The 17607-nt window shown below is 42.5% G+C and overlaps 2 protein-coding genes across 2 annotated transcripts in view; both read right to left on the reverse strand.

The window, feature by feature from the left end:
* Positions 1-17607, reverse strand: part of LOC138525808 (serine-rich adhesin for platelets-like) — a 351204-nt gene that overhangs the window by 202666 nt on the left and 130931 nt on the right. The window lies entirely within an intron of this gene.
* LOC138526553 (pneumococcal serine-rich repeat protein-like) overlaps positions 1-17607 on the reverse strand; it is a 64837-nt gene that overhangs the window by 41515 nt on the left and 5715 nt on the right. The window contains exon 2 of the mRNA XM_069637345.1: positions 2203-7950. Within this exon, the coding sequence (XP_069493446.1) occupies positions 2203-7950 (5748 nt within the window). The remainder of the gene's footprint in view (positions 1-2202; positions 7951-17607) is intronic.

The raw sequence follows: 17607 nt of genomic DNA on the forward strand, positions 1-17607 counted from the left end.
TGTGCTGCCAATACTCCCATTTGTTTGTGTTTCGTTATATAATCATTCCTTGGTGTGCAGAAAATAATATTGCAATGCCTCATAGTCTATCCTTTTGCTGAGGCTTGCTGGCACATATTTGCTTACTCCTTAATCTTGCTACAGATCGACTGAGGGTGCCTGGGGCTGTTGGGGGGCGGTTGTTTCTGGACCCCCACTGCTTCTCTCTTCTCTGCAGTTCAGTTGGGCATTCATAGAACAGCCTGCTGCAGAGCAGCTCGATATTCGTGGGGCTGATGTAGTTTCCTTCTGCGGTATCCTGGGTTTGGAACCCAGCAGAGGTAATTATTGCAGTACTTCCTCTGTCTAGTTTCCATAGTTCAAACAATCAAAGACACTTTGAGCCAATTGGTTCCGTTTGGCCCAAATACCTTTGGTTCTACGTTATTATATCGCCCATTTTTTTCGATGATTTATTTTGCAAAAAAACTAATTGAAAAATATATTTAGGGGATAAAAGGGGGAGAGGGGTGGGGAATAGGTAGTAAATAATAGTGGACGAGGTGCCTGGGATTGTAAACCCCCCAAAAATAAATTAAATCATTTTTGGGATTTGTTTTATTGGTAAACAACTGTCAGAAAATAACTCATCTAAAAAACGGGAGATGTAATAACATAGAACCATCACTTTGAGGAGATAACAAAAAGACTAGAGGACATACTGTACAAGCTGAAGCTGATTCAAATTGGCTCCTCAAGGCTTGACAGGGATTGCGCCTGTTGGTTGTTATTGGCTTGAAAAATTTGAGTCAGGTTTATTTATTTATTTGTACATTTATAAGATGCGTGCAACACCCATGGGCATCTTGGCGCTGGTTACAAAGGAGGAAAACAGCTGCAGCAGGAAAAGACAAGAGGGAATGCTAGAAACAAGAAGGTTGAACTAGAAACAAACTCACTAGAGGACATACTTCATGATGACAAGACAAATCAACACTGTTTGAGCCTGTTGGTTCCTTCTACCTTAGAACATACTTAATCAACTCAAAGTATCAACAAACTCAATAGAGGAAGTGCTTTATGATCATGAGACAATTTGACATGTTTAAAGAAAACAGTTTCCCTTTGGCTTGATATGGTTCAAACCGGTAAATACCGCAGATTGAAATGCTGAATTCTTTACTGCGCATTTCAATTATTTGTGGGGGTGGGAGTTAGGGTAATAGATAATGTGAAAGGAGTATGGGGGATATGGTCTGATTACATAGGAACACAAGTAGCAATGGCAGCAGTTCACATCCGCTTCCATTTCCTTTCCCTGGGAATTTTGCTCCTGTAACCACCTGAATATTCCTAACAATATAATACTTTTCACAAATATCCATTGATGCTTTCCGTTCATCTTTATCAGACCATAATTATACATATATAGTTATATACTTTTGGTATGCTCTAGTGTGCCAATAAATATGTGTTTTATTGTAAAGTACTTGGCAATTATGATACGGCATGGATCTAAGTAGGCATGTTGGAGGTGCAGGGTAGTAAATACAGTTGGCATATAGTGAAATATGGAGATGTAACTAAATTGAGGTGGTTCTGAAGTGTCTGGAGTACTGCCAAGGAGGTGATGCAATATCAGATCTATATCCCGGACCTACTGGCCTTTCAGATGGACAGGCCTCTGAAAACCTCAAGATTCCCCTTGGCTCCAGTGCCACTATAAGGCAAGGTACAGCCAGGAAGACACTTGTGCTCAGGATTCCAAAAGAGTTGTTTTATATTGCATAACACAGTGGTCTGGTGCACAGTCAGTAGAGATATTCCCCAGGCGGAAAGGAGGGAGGCTGGAACAAATGAGTAGACTCAATACTGCTCAGCTTGTGAGAAATATTGTTTGCGACATGGCAATATATGAAGGTGGTGACCTGTTCATATGCAGGAAACAAATGGTCAGGAAGAGGTCAAGGATGCAGTAAATGGCCCTTTGATGACAAGAAGAAACAAGCACTGGAAAAGACAAAGGGACTGGCTTTGAATATTTAAAGGGTAACACTTTTTCCCATTAGGGCTTTACTGAGTCCCGAGTAAATTAAAAAAGCCACTCCTATAGGCTTTGCGAATACATGTAATAAGTAGGCATTATGCTATCACATGCATTAAAATGCATTGTCAGTGAAGGAATTATTGAGCGGGATGACATGTTAACAATTGCTAATTTACCTGGCATACTCGTTGAGGATGGCATGGTTGTCCCAAATGGAGTATTCCTTGTTGTGGAAATTGACTCCTCTGTGGCAGTAGTTGGTCTCTCAGGAATAGAGGTTGATAAACGATTTGAAGTTTCACTGGCTGCAAACTCAGTCTTAGTGTTGTCAGTAGGACTAGCAGCACTAGAACTTAGTTTGGATGTCTCTTCAGTTGCACTTGTTTCATTTGCTGCCTTGGTGGATTGGGAAAGAGTGCTTGCAGAAACTGTTGATTCAATGGTTGTGCTCTGCATCGACACTGAGACCGTCTCCAATGTGCTCATTTCATTAGAAGTAACTGTTGCGGAGTGGGTTGTAATGTCTAAGGTTGGACTTGGTGTTGTTTGATCACTACTGAACAGAACATTTGTTGTAGTTTCTGCTTTAGAATCGGTTGTGTGAAATGTGGTTCCAGGTGATGGCAGCTCAGCTGTTTCAGATCGGTTATTATCTTCGGTTGTACGTAAGCTATTTTCACTTGATGGAGGTTGTGAAGAGATTTCTGACGTCTTCTGTTCAGTTGTCAATAAAACTGGATGTGTAATGGATGAAAGAGTAGCACTCTCTGTATGTGTCGTTATTGCAGTTGAAGGTTTACTGAATGTTGATTCTGATAAAGGAGCTGAGCTACCTTCCTGTGCAGTTCTCCCGGGAACAGTACTGGACTCTACAATTGTTGACAGCATTGATACAAAGGTAGATGCGGTCATGGTTGTTCCAGGGGCAGTTGTTTCAGCTGTACTTTTAACAACGGTACTTAATTCTTCAGTGATAGAAGATGTCTGATCACTAGTTTCAGTATTTGAAATAGTTTCTTGGGATGAGGGTGTACTGATAGAACTTTCTGAAGTTTCACTGTCTGTGCCCTCAGACTTAGTGCTGTCAATGGAACTAGCAGCACTTGAAATGGGTTTAGTTGTTTCTTCATTTGAACTTGTTTCAGAAGCGGCTTTTGTGGACTGGGGAAAGGTGCTACCTGGAACTGTTGATAATTTGAGAGTTGTGCTGTGCATTGTTACTGAGACTGCCTCCAAAGTACTCATTTCATCTGAGGTAACAACAGTAGGGTAGACCATCATTTCAGATGTTGCACTTGGTGTGGTTTGATCACTGCTGGATGCAATGTGTGTTGTAGCTTCTGCTTTAGATTCAGTTGTATGAAATGTGGTTCCAGATGATGGCAGCTCAGCTGTTTCAGATCGGTTATTATCTTCGGTTGTATGTAAGGTATTTTCCCTTGATGGAGGTTGTGAAGAGATTTCTTGCATCTCCTGTTCAGTTGTCAATACAAGTGGATGTGTAATGGCTGAAAGAGTAGCACTCTCTGTGTGCATGGTTATTGCAGTTGAAGCTTTACTGAATGTTGATTCTGATAAAGGAGCTGAGCTAACTTCCTGTGCAGTTCTCCTGGGAACAGTACTGGACTCTACAATTGTTGACTGCATTGATACAAAGTCAGATGAGGTAATGGTTATTCCAGGGGCAGTTGTTTCAGCTGTACTTTTAACAACAGTACTTAATTCTTCAGTGAGAGAAGATGTCTTATCACTAGTTTCAGTATTTAAAGTAGTTTCTTGGGATGATGGTGTGCTGATAGAACTTTCTGAAATTTTACTGTATGTACTATCAGACTTAGTGCTGCCAATGGGACTAGCAGCACTTAACATGAGTTTAGTTGTTTCTTCATTTGAACTTGTTTCACGAGCGGCTTTTGTGGACTGGGGAAAAGTGCTACCTGGAACTGTTGATAATTGGAGAGTTGTGCTGTGCATTGATACTGAGACAGCCTCCAAAGTACTAATTTCATCAGAGGTAACAGTAGTAGAGTAGACCATAATGTCAGATGTTGCACTTGGTGTGGTTTGATCACTGCTGGATGCAATGTGAGTTGGAGCTTCTGCTTTTGATTCAGTTGTATGAAATGTGGTTCCAGATGATGGCAGCTCAGCTGTTTCAGATCGGTTATTATCTTCGGTTGTATGTAAGGTATTTTCACTTGTTGGAGGTTGTGAAGAGATTTCTGGCATCTCCTGTTCAGTTGTCAATACAACTGGATGTGTAATGGATGAAAGAGTAGCACTCTCTGTATGTGTGGTTATTGCAGTTGAAGGTTTACTGAATGTTGAATCTGATAAAGGAGCTGAGCTAACTTCCTGTGCAGTGCTCCCAAGAACAGTAATGGACTCTACAGTTGTTGACTGCGTTGATACAAAGTCAGATGAGGTAATGGTTATTCCAGGGGCAGTTGTTTCAGCTGTACTTTTACCAACAGTACTTAATTCTTCAGTGAGAGAAGATGTCTGATCACTATTTTCAGTATTTAAAGTAGTTTCTTGGGATGAGGGTGTGCTGATAGAACTTTCTGATGTTTCACTGTCTGTGCCCTCAGACTTAGTGCTGTCAATAGGACTGGCAGCACTTGAAATGAGTTTAGTTGTCTCTTCATTTGTGCTTGTTTCACGATCTGCATTTGTGGATTGGGAAAAAGTGCTTCCAGGAACTGTTGATGATTCGATGGTAGTGCGCTGCATTGACACTGAGACCATCTCCAATGTGCTCATTTCATTAGAGCTAACAGTTGCTGAGTGGATTGTAATGTCTGAATTTTCACTTGGTGTGGTTTGATCACTACTGAAAATAATGTCTGATGTATTTTCTACTTTAGATTCAGTTGTATGAAATGTGGTTCCAGATGATGGCAGCTCAGCTGTTGTAGATCGGTTATTATCTTCGGTTGTACGTAAGCTATTTTTACTTGATGGAGGTTGTGAAGAGATTTCTGACGTCTCTTCTTCAGTTGTCAATACAACTGGATGTGTAATGGATGAAAGTGTAGCACTCTCTGTATGTGTGGTTATTGCAGTTGAAGCTTTACTGAATGTTGATTCTGATAAAGGAACTGAGCTAACCTCTGCAGTGCTCCCGGGAACATTACTGAACTCTACAATTGTTGACGCCATTGATACAAAGGCAGATGAGGTAACGGTTCTTCGAGGGACAGTTGTTTCAGCTGTCATTTTGACATCTGTACTTAATTCTTTATGGAAAGAAGATGTCTGATCACTAGTTTTAGTATTTGAAATCGTTTCATGGGATGATGGTGTGCTGAAAGAACTGTCTGAAGTTGTACTGTCTGTATTCTCGGACTTAGTGCGGTCAATAGGACTAGCAGCACTTGACATGAGTTTAGTTGTCTCTTCATTTGAACTTGTTTCACGAGCGGCTTTTGTGGACTGGGGAAAAGTGCTACCTGAAACTGTTGATGACTGGACAGTTGTGTTGTGCATTGATACTGAGATCGCCTCCAAAGTACTGATTTCATCAGAGTTAAGTGTAGTAGAGTAGACCATAATGTCAGATGTTGCACTTGGTTTGGTTTGATCACTGCTGGATGTAATGTGTGTTGTAGCTTCTGCTTTAGATTCAGTTGTATGAAATGTGGTTCCAGATGATGGCAGCTCAGCTGTTTGAGATCCATTATTGTCTTCGGTTGAACTTAAGGTATTTTCACTTGGTTGAGTTAGTGAAGAGATTTCTGACGTCTCCTGTTCAGTTGTCAATACAAGTGGACGTGTAATGGATGAAAGAATAGCACTCTCTGTATTTGTGTGTGTTGCAATTGAAGCTCTGCTGAATGATGGTTCTGATGATGGAAGTGAGCTAACCTCCTGTTCAGTGATCCGGGACACAGTCCTGGACTCTGCAGTTGTTGGCTGTATTGATGAGAAAGACGCTAAGGAAATGGATGCCTTAGAGGCTGAGGTTTGAGTAGTACTTTTAATACTTGTACTTATTTCTTTTGTTTGAACAGAGGTGTGATCACTGGTCTCTGAATTCGACATTGTTATTTGAGCTGCAGTTGTGACAGAACTTACTTCATTTAGTTTGGTGGTAGTTTCAGTCACAGAGTTCTCAGTGGACCCGGTAATATCGGTCATTAGATCAGTTGTCTCTTCCATTGCACTAGTCTCAAGTTCTGCTATTGTGGAATGGAAAGAAGAGCTTTTCAAAGCTGTTGAGGCTTCAGAGTTTGTGCTCAGCAGTGTCACTGAGATGGTCTTCGATGTACTTATTTCACTGGAAGTACCTGTTGCCGGGTACGATGTAAAGTCAGGGGTGGCACTTGGTCTGGCATTATCAGTACTGGATTGAATGTTTATTGTAGTTTCTGCCATTGGTTCTCTTGAATGAAGAGTGGTTCCTGGTGATGGCTGCTCTGTAGTTTCCGATGGGTTATTTTCAGTAGTTTGGTGACTTTTTCCCATTGATGAAGAAGGCAAGGTACTTTCTGAGGTCTCCTGGTCAGTTGTCAATAAAAGTGTACTTGAACTGGATGAAAGAGTGGTAGTCCCGGAATTTGTTTTTACAGTAGTCAAAGCTTTGCTAGATGGTGATTCTGGTGGTGAAACTGAGCTAACCTCCTGTTCAGTGATCCGGGAAACAGTACTGGACTCAGCAGTTGTTGGCTGTATTGATGAGAAAGATGCTAAGGAAATGGATGCCTTAGAGGCTGAGGTTTGAGCTGTACTTTGAATACTTGTACTTATTGCTTCTGTTTGAGCAGAGGTGTGATCACTGGTCTCTGAATTCGACATTGTTATTTGAGCTGCAGTTTTGACAGAACTTACTTCATTTAATTTGGTGGTATTTTCAGTCATATTGTTTTCAGTCGACCCGGTAATATCGGTGATTAGATCAGTTGTCGCTTCCATTGCACTAGTCTCAAGTGCTGCTATTGTGGAATGGAAAGAAGAGATTTTCAAAGCTGTCAGGGCTTCAGAGGTTGTACTCAGCAGTGCCACTGAGATGGTCTCTGATTTACTTATTCCATTGGGAGAACTTGTTGCAGAGTATGTTGTAATGTCAGCTCTGGAACTTGGTGTGACATTATCAGTAAAGGATTGAGTGTTTATTGTTGTTTCTGCCATTGATTCTGTAGAATGAAGGGTGGTCCCTGGTGAGGGCTGCTCTGTAGTTTCAGATAGGTTATTTTCAGTAGTATGGTGACTCTTTTCCATTGATAAAGGCGAGGTACTCTCTGAGGTCTCCTGGTCAGTTGTCAATAAAAGTGTACTGGATGAAAGGGTGGTAGTCTTAGAATGTGTTTGTATTGTAGTCAAAGCTTTGCTAGATGGTGATTCTGATGATGAAACTGAGCTAACCTCCTGTTCAGTGATCCCCGGAACAGTACTGGATTGTGCAGTTGTAGATTGCATTGTTGAGAATGATGATGAGGAAATGTGCGGTTCAGGGACAGATGTTTCACCTGTATTTTCATAAACTGTGCTTATTTCCTCTGTGAATGGAGAAGATTGTTGACCACCGGACTCGGTATTTGAAATCGTTTTTTGAGATGCAGTTATCCTAATGGATGTTTCTTCATTTCTCTTGGTTACACTTTCTGTCACAGAGTTCTTTGTTGACCTGGTAGTATCAGTCATTAGTTCAGTTGTCTCTTCCATTACACTAGTCGGAAGTGCTGCTGTGGTGGACTGGAAGGAAGAGTGTGTGGCAGTCTCTGCATAAGGCTCTGTCACATTGATGGCAGTGCCTGAAGAAGCATGTGTTGTGGTGCTGATTGTTTCCATATTTCCAGTGGCTGATGAGACTGTTCCTGGAACTAAGGTTGTGCTGCTGAGTACCTCTGCAGAAGAATATGCAGATTTGCCTGGTGCCGTGCTGAGTAAGCGTGTGCTTAGAATGACAGTAAAATGTGTGGAATCTGAAATGATAGATAAATTATTTGAATGAATGGGCTATTCTGCCAGGCAAAATCATGATAAACTAGATGATTCTTGCTACCACTGCCTTACATATGTAAACTGAACACAATAACGCAATGTACCAAGGAACATACATGGAATACAAAATACAATTCGGTCATGATTACGCATAATATGAGGTTTACAGTATACAGATTCTGTGTATTAATAAGGTTGAACTTTAATGAAATAGATATCGATATATATAAAAGAAGAGGTCCTGACTGACAGTTGGACTGACTGAATCATCAACACCTTGCTCAGACCATTTAACCTAGGAACGTGATATTTGGAAGGTGCAATTTTTTAATGACGTAGGCACCCACTAAGGAAAGATTTTTGGACATTTCATCCCTAGAGGGGTGAAAAGGCGTGGGTAAATTGTTGAATGACTCATCAAAGCCCAGCTTAAACTGTTTAACCTAGGAATGTGAAATTTGGAAGGTACATTAATTTCATGACGTAGGCATCCAATACTAAGGAAGTATTTCTGGAAATTCCATCCCTGAGGGGGTGAAATGGGGGGCGGGGTGAATTTTCTTATGAAGATACCTATTTCTCAAAAACCGAAGATGTTACAGACGTGAAAATTGTTATTTAGATTCAACTTAAAAAATAGAGAAATACATGTTTTACCATTTGCCAAAAATCTAGTTAAGGGTGATGGAAAACGGGGGTGAATTATTTTGAAGGATACACACATCTTACAAACCCAAGATGTTTGAAAAGTAAAAATTCACATTTTAAATCTTCATTATAAAGTACGTTTCCGAACTGCATCTTAAAATTGGTAACCAACACTATCCCGTATTTGAGAGCAAAATTGTCATCCCTTCCGACCTAGGCACAGTCTGCAATTACCTAGCAGACCTCACATCCAAAATGTACCCTGACATAATAAATCGAATGGAGACATGTACAGAATGGTTATGCGAGCATGCCATTTTAACGCCAAAGAACAGCATGTCTGCCGTAATCAATAAGATACTTATTCATTCTTTTGGAAGAGTCCACGCCACTGAAACCACGGGCAACAGCTAGTATACGTATACATATATCCACTAGTTGTTTCTAAATTATGAATTAATATAAGGATGACAGGGCACTCCAGGTAAGGTTTAACTGGAATGTATTAAGCATATCTGTAACAACCTCCAGCACATCTTCCCTTCTCAGGCTTCACATTCCAACAGCCCTTCACAGAACACACAGCCTGTTTTCTCAATAAACATTCCATCCTGGGGTTCCCCATTCTCAGGACACTTTAAAACATATATTTTTAGTTCTTTCAACTCATCCTCCTTCCTGCTACCTCAACATGAAACATCCATCACTCTGTCCATCCGCACCGGCTCAGAATACAATGGCTCTCCTTTCCTTCTTACCGCACCCTTCTTGATCCTTACCCAGTCTCTGCACCACCACCTTCTTTCCCCGCCTCTTCTCATTCTCATTCAAAAGCCATTCATCCTTCTTCTTGTCCAAAGTCCCCCGCAATATCTGTACAGCACAATCCGTCTCTCTCACCCATCCCAAACAGTGAGGAACCACTTTAGTTTTGGCCTTTTGCCCTGTCATCATTTTGAATGGGCTAATACCTGTAACTCCATGTGGAGGCATCCACAGAGCATACATCCTCTCTTGAAGCAGAACTTTCTTATCCTCGCCACACACACCAGCCATGCGAATGGCCTCCATAATGCACCTATTTGTTCTGTCGCCCATACAATTACTTTTGGGATGATCTAGCACTGTCTTCTTATGCACAATACCACTCCTCCTCATATAAGCCTCAAAATATCAATCTGCGTAATGTGTCCAATTATCCATTAGAACACATTTAGGCAAACCTTCCGCTGCACACATTCCACCACAGCTTCACCCATAGCCTCTCTGACAACTTTATACCCTGTCCACATGAACAAGTCCTCTAAAACGATAATGAACTTTCCCTGTTCAACTCCCATCTCAATCGGCCGTAGCACATCCATTGTCAAGTCTTCTCACACCTTCTTAGGAACCTCCTCCTTCACCAGGGGCTGCACACCCGCACACTCCCCTTTACCCATCCATCCACACTCCACACAATCAGTCAACCTTCACTTCACATCCCTGTCAAATCCCAGCCCCAAGTACTCACTCCTTAAAACAGCTTTAGTATGAGACACTGCTAAATGACCCGTATGCGTCATATCAACAATTTTATTGCATATATATTGGGGAACAACTACACACTCCCTATGGTACAACAATGTCCCCACCATACTCAACTCCTCACAACCCTCCCAAAGACCCTTTTTTCTTTTGCTAATCTCGTTTTACCTGCCCACACTGTCTCCCCATAACCCATAACACGGAACAACACTTCATCATTGGTTAACATAAACTATATCTGAAATCACCTCCTCCTCCCCCCACTTACTCCTCTCTTTGACCTCCCAGTCTTGATAAATGATCATCCAGCACATTTTCATGACCAGAAATAACCTCCATGGAAACTTTGCTCAAACCCATGGTTTTGAAAATATTCTTCTGTGGTTTATGTTTTGTTCTGATTATGAACTCTGCACCCCATACCAAATTAGAAGCATTTTCTACAAGCCTCTTTCTCCAATACTGAATAATTTTTCTCAGGGCCCGCAACACCCTTGATGCATGTGCAACAATTTCTTTGCAGCCCTCTCCATTTACCTGCGACAGAACAGCACCAATGCCATTGTCACTCACATCCTCAGTAATGCCACTTCACTTCAGTATGCCAAAACGTTCCAATACACTAGCCAGGTCAATCTCTTCCTTTATCTTTGAAAATTCCTTTTCACCCAATTCATTCAAAAAAAATCCTCTCCCTTTCAAGTCATTTTCTCATTTCCTTCACTTTGTCTACAGATTTCTGAAAACATTTCTGATAAAACTCAACCATACCCAACAAGGAACGTAGCTCTCCTTTGAATTTAGGTACTCCTACCTTCTTTATCACATCCACCATTTCACTCTTTGGTTTTACTCCCAACCCTGAAATCTCATGCCAGAAGTACTCCACCTTCTCTTTTCCAAACACGCATTTCTCTTTTCTCAAAGTGATGCCCCTCCTCTCCAAGACCTCTAGAACTCATTCTAGGGTAACATCATGTTCTTTTTCATTTCGTCCAAATATCAACACATCAGCTTGGGAACAAAATACTCCATCAATCCTCTTAAACAACGTGTCCATCATCTTCTGAAATACCAATGATGCCGATACCAGCCCAAATGGCATTCTCCTAAACTGAAAAATCCCTTCATGACTTATAAATGCAGTACATTTTCTGCTTTCCCTCTCCAACTCTATTTGATGATACGCTGAGGCAGATTTGAGAAAACCTTTTCACCACCTATCAAAGCAAGCATCTCATTCATCTTAGGCAAGGTGTGCCTTTCCACGACAACACACGTATTTAATTCTCATAGATCCACACATAAGCAAAGCTCTCCTGATAGCTTCTTCCCCACCACGAATGGTGAAATCCACTGCACACCACCAGCTCTCTCAATCACGCCCATGTTATGCAACTTCTCCAACTCCTTTTTTTACACGTCCCTCAATGCTAAGGGAACTGGCCACAGCTTTGCTGCCACGGGTTTGCAACCTTTCTTAAAATTGATTTTGTGTTCCTTACACTTAACTCTCCCAACATCTTCTTTGAACACCTTCCTATATTTTTCACAAACAGACCCATACACCTGCATAACTTGCCCAGTCTCATTTGGATCTAATCTCTCCCAACTTTTTTTACTCACGCCACCCTAGTAGAGTGGCACCCTTCCTTGTCACATACACCTTCACTTGAGCAGACCTGCCCTTAAAGTCCAACAGGGCATTAAAATCCCCTGCAATTAAATGTTGTCAAGGTTATACCCACCAGGGGTTCACCTCTCGACATAACAGCTCACTTACTTCACCCCCACAACTCATTTGCATACATCTCTTGACATCAACCTAGTTGTTGCCCCTGAATCCACCATCATGGACACTGCCTTTCCATTCACTTGAACCACGGCATAACCGCTCTCACATTCCTCCTCATCCATACCATGTATCACATTCACAGTAATAGTTTCAACATGACAGTCACCATCTTCTTCAGAAGAACCCTGTTCTTCCTCAGTTACATAGAAAACTTTCCTCTGGAAATTCTTGCAACAACTGGCAAAGTGCCCCTTCTTCTTGCATTTTTAACACAAAGCCTTCCACCCTGGACAGACTGGGGATGCAGCAAAGTGTGATCCACTGGCACAGCAAAAGCATATACATTCTCCACCTCTTCATCCATGATCCTTTGCTCTGGCCACTACCTTTCCCTTCTTTTATCTTCTTCTCCTGCCTAACCTTTACAACTTCAGCTTTGGCTTCTTTGTTCTCAGACTTGGCCAGTTCTGCCACACAAGCCATAGAATGTTCTACTTGTTTGGCAATGTCCAACACTTCAAATGCTTGGTTAATCTTTTAGCCAAAGTTCTTACCATATTCTGTTATTGCTGCAGTGGATCATAAATTCATCCTGAATATGTTCATCCAAACGTACAAATAAGTGCTAAATGACGCAAAGACGTGCCATACTCCTCCACAGTCTTGCCATTTTCCTGTATGCGAATTCCAAAATTATAACATTCAAGGATTGTTCTTGTCTTGGGATAAAAGTGTTTGTCTAACTTACAAAGAGCCATCTCCAGCTCATTTGTTGCATCACTACTACTCAGAGGATCCAAATCGGGAAGTGTCTCACAAACACGGTGTCCTTCATAGCCCAAAATGTGCATGAGCAATGGCAGCTTCCTGTCATTCGAGAAGGAAGCTCCACAAGCGGCATGAATATAATGGGGAAAATCCTTCTTGCATGGCTCAACTTGACCTTCACCTTCACCATCCAAGCACAGTGTTGTCCAATCTGAAATGGCTGCATGCTTCAGGTTCCTTTATTCTAGGTCAATTCGATGATACGCTATAGGCTTTAGTTGCCGCGTGAATCCATGTAAGCATGAGCCACGCTATCCTCCACAGGGTCTTGAACGGGACAGTGTGAGTTGTTGTCCTCAACACAGGGACTCTTGTAAGGGTGCTGCACCTCCTTTGCACCCGCACTGGAGCTGAACACTGCTGAACCGTAGGGCAGCTACACCAGCAAACAAACAGTAATAGCTGTTCACTGGAGAAGGGCGAACAGGCAACACTCGCAGACATTATGCTGCCACCCCAGGTCCCCAGCTCGGACAGCGCCCACCGGCACACACTCCAAAATGGCCCTCTTCAGTGTTACAGATTCCCCTCTGGCACCCACACTGCAGGGGAGCCACAGAAAGACACCGGGACAAAGGCAGCCAAGCTGTTTACAGGAGAAGCTGATCAGCTGGCTGGGGGTCGCACAGCTCGTAGCCATTATTATAAGGATGAGAGGTCACTGCAGCTAAGGTTTAAGTGAAATGGATTAGGTACATCCATAATGATCCACAGCACATCCTCCCTTCTCAGGCTCTGCACCCCAAATGCCCTTCACAGAACATATATCCTGTTTTGCCCATAAACATTGCATCCCGGGGTTCCACATTCTCAAGACATTTTCAAACATGAATGCTTATTGGCATGGCAGTGATCGTCAATATAAACATAAACTAAACAGTGTCTGTGTTCCCAATGAAGCGTTGTTGGTGAATAATGACTCCAAGACATGTGTCGTCTGCTAGGGTCATGTAGATGTAACTTGTCGTTTATTGAACATGTGGGACTATCAATAATATGATCCTAAATTATCAAATGCACTCAGGTATGTTACAATTTTGGATTAAAATACAAGCAGTCTACCCAAAGGTAGCTTGGCCTGTAATAGTGAATGTCTATGGAAAGATTGTTTGACTGTAGCTGTCACATTAGGGTGTGGTTACATTGCTAGTTTGCTTTCATTGATTATCTGGCGATCTCACCATCATTATTCATACGCACACCTGTAACTGGGAATATGTAGGTTTGTGGTCAATCAGTGACACACGGGTTACATCCTTCAAACATTTCATTGTACACCCAATATGCACATTATTTGCATGGATCAAAGAAATGGGGCACAATCATATTGCACCCAGTATTCGTATCCCACAATAGCTCCCAGTGGGACTTCCCATAAGGAACAATTTGGCAAGTATGGTAAAGGAAGGGCTCATCAGATTGACCCATGGATATGTAGTAGAACCCTTTACACTTATGTCTGTTCCTATACTGCTAAAAAACATAGAGGCCTCTAATCTTTTAACATTCTCATTTTAGTTATTTCATGTCACCTTGCAACTCAAAATGTTCCAAAGATATCCCTCTTCCCGCAACCCACCCCTCCCCCGCTGCATTCATCGTAGTCAAAAACCCAGGCTGCACAATTTACACTGACATAACTCTATCACACCACATCAACACTATGTCAACATCCTGCAACCTATACCTCTGCATTCTCAGACGCAGCTTCCCTTACCTCTCCTACCCCCATAGAGTGACAGCAACCATGCCCATTGTCCTCTCCCGACTAGACAATGCTAAGTCTCTCTAACTGGGTGCCCCTGTCTACCAATTCAAAAGCTCCAAAGAATCTGGAACTCTGCAGCCAGGCTGCTCATCACCCCCAGCCTCTGTACCATCCACTGGCTCCCTATCAGACGACGTGTCACTTTCAAAGTCATATACATCACTCACTGAGCCGTAGACAAGACAGGCCCTAAATACCTGCAACAGAAAATCACCCACTACCACCTCAATAGAAACCTGCAATCAGGCACTGCTTTCCTACTGGTGATCCTCCTTTCAAATCAACTAGAATTGGAGACACCACCTTCTCCATCCAAGCACCCACCATCTGGAACTCTTTGCTGGTTAACATCTGATGCATGGAGGACCACATGGTCTTCCAGAGACCCTCGAGACATGGCTATTCCCCTCTGACCCTGTCTAACCCTGCCCTCCCCTTTGAGCTATCTACTTAATACCAGGAGGTACTCTGCAGGAAAGAATCTCCCTCACAATCACCAAAGAACGTAAGACTTACTTCCATTGCATTTGGCCGAATTATGAAGCTGTCCAATGCATTACATCGAGATGAGTTTGTTAGCCTCCTATGTATGACATCTGTGTGAATTTTTATGGGTAGTCAGGATTTGGCACTCGGATGAGACTGAGGGGGGCCAATGTGCGGCATTAAGAGAATGTATAGGGTTGCCAGAGTATTTGCATCTGGATGAATCACTGAGGGTATGCAACACTGCATTATACTAAAAGGATTCTATATAGCTAATGACCATAATGTAGCCGAGGTCAATTCCAGCTTCATCTTCGCAACCAATGAACAAGCGAGGACCCATGGATACGTATCACACTGCTTATGGATTCTAACCAAAGGCATGGCTATCCACTGATAACATGCACTGCCCTAGGACAATGCACAACACCTCTGCCTTCAGAATGCAGCTAACCCCCACGATAGAAATTTGGCCTAGTTGCACACATCATGTCTCTCCTGCTCTTGCATACTCTACAGACCACAACTCAGCACCCACCCTACATTCACTACCCTAAGACACATTGTACAACACCTCTGCCATTAGAAAGCAGCTAACCCCCATGATAGAAATTCGGCCTAGTTGCAAACATAATGTCTCTCCTGCCGTCGCACACTCTTCAGAGCACATGTTTGCACCCATCCACTACATGCACCACTCTAAGATACATTGCACAGCACCACTATCTTTAGAATGCAACTATCCCCATGACAAAATTCGATCTAGCTTTACACGTAATACCTCTCCTGCTCTCACATACTTTTATAGACTACCTCAGCACCAATCTGCCACAAGCACTAAGACACATGGCACAACACCTCTATCATTAGAATGCAGCTATCCCCACGATAAAATGCGGTTGAGCTGCACACAAAAGGTCTCTTCTGCTCTCGCATACTCTCCAGAACACCTCTAAGCATCCTTGCACTATAAACACAATAACAAACACCTCTGTCATTAGAATGTAGCTATCCCCACTAACAATTCGACCTTGCTGCACACGTAACGTTTTCCCCTGCTCTCACATACTGTCCAGACTACCTCTCAGCACCCTCCCATTACATGTACTACTCTAAGACACACTGCACAAACCCCCTTCCAGTAGAATGCACCCATTCCGCACAATATAAATTCAGTCTAGCTGCGTACATGATGTCTTCTTGCATATCATCCAGATTATCTCTCTTCACCCACCCACATGCCTGCCCGACATAGGTGACTATCAGGGACTTGGCCACCCCTACCTACCTTCGTATTGGCTAAAATGTATACACGCATTCTAAAACTCTCTGACGAATGTCCCACACCCGGACTTCTGTGGCCCAAGAGGGTTCAACCTACATCGCTTTGAGACCATGCCAATGGTGAAAACTGCTATACAAATTACAATTTAATTACATTACATTGTGTCTGATGGGTAGATATCTTCAATAAAACACTCTCTGTTTTTTATACGTGTACTATTCCGTCTCCCATCTAGGAATTGAAAGCTTTAGTTCTATGCCAGAGGCTGAGCATAAATATTAGACTGACCCTGCTTTCAATCAGTTGCCTTCTGAAACAGAAAGCATTTACTGAAGCCTTTATTTCTTATATTTCTGTGTCAGCCATATTGTGCAAGTTATTTCCACCAGTTGGGACCCCTCACTGTCCCCACTATGCTTCTCCTCCCGCCTCAGCCTTGTTACCTAGCTGCTGCTTCTCCCAACATGTTTGAATTATGTAGCACCTTTAATGCAGGCAACGGCAGCAGAAATGTAATAATCAGCTCCACCAAAGATGGGGAATGAAATGAAACTAAAAGCAAGTCTACAGCACTGCTGGGTCCTCCACTGTTGCTGTCCTGATTTTGTTTTCAATATTTTCCCCAATTTTGGAAAGAAAACGGAGTCAGATAGAAAGACTCTTTTTTCAATACTTTCGCATTTGAGGAGCAGCAGCATTTGACAACACATTTTAGTGAATGTATCTGTGGATATTTTAATCCGGGAGCATCTACGTGGCAGTATTTGAATACTTTCTCATGACAAAATGGCCAGCGCTTGTGGCAAGTAGCTCTATGCATTGTGCAACCATGAGGCATATAGTCCCTAAGGAGCTGCCTCTTTCACCATGTCCTCTGGAAGGGAAGATGCTACTGGTCTCCAGAAAGTTAAGGAGTCCCTCATGCGTCCATGTCCTAAACCTGGACATTCCACTGGGTATCTGTGTCAACATTATTGGAGCAGAAGACCTCTTCTAGGAGCTAGCATCAGCTCTCTGCATCAAGGAAAATGTACTCCAGAGGATGATTCCTCATTCACCATGCCCACCAAAGGAAAGGCATGACTGTGCTCCAGAAAATGTAAGGGGTCCCTTATACACCCGTGTCCTAAACCAGGACATTTCACTGGGTATCTGTGTCGGCATTTTGTGATCAGCAGACTTCTAAGAGCTAGAAGAAGCTCTGTGTAAACAAGGAAAATGTAATCCAGAAGAGGCTGCCTCATTCACCATGCCAAACAAAAGCCAAGAAGTGAAAAGGCTCCAGAAAATGTAGAGAGTCC

The sequence above is a fragment of the Ambystoma mexicanum genome, chromosome 7p (genome assembly GCF_040938575.1).
Source record: "Ambystoma mexicanum isolate Mex_15411 chromosome 7p, UKY_AmexF1_1, whole genome shotgun sequence".
Taxonomy (NCBI): domain Eukaryota; kingdom Metazoa; phylum Chordata; class Amphibia; order Caudata; family Ambystomatidae; genus Ambystoma; species Ambystoma mexicanum.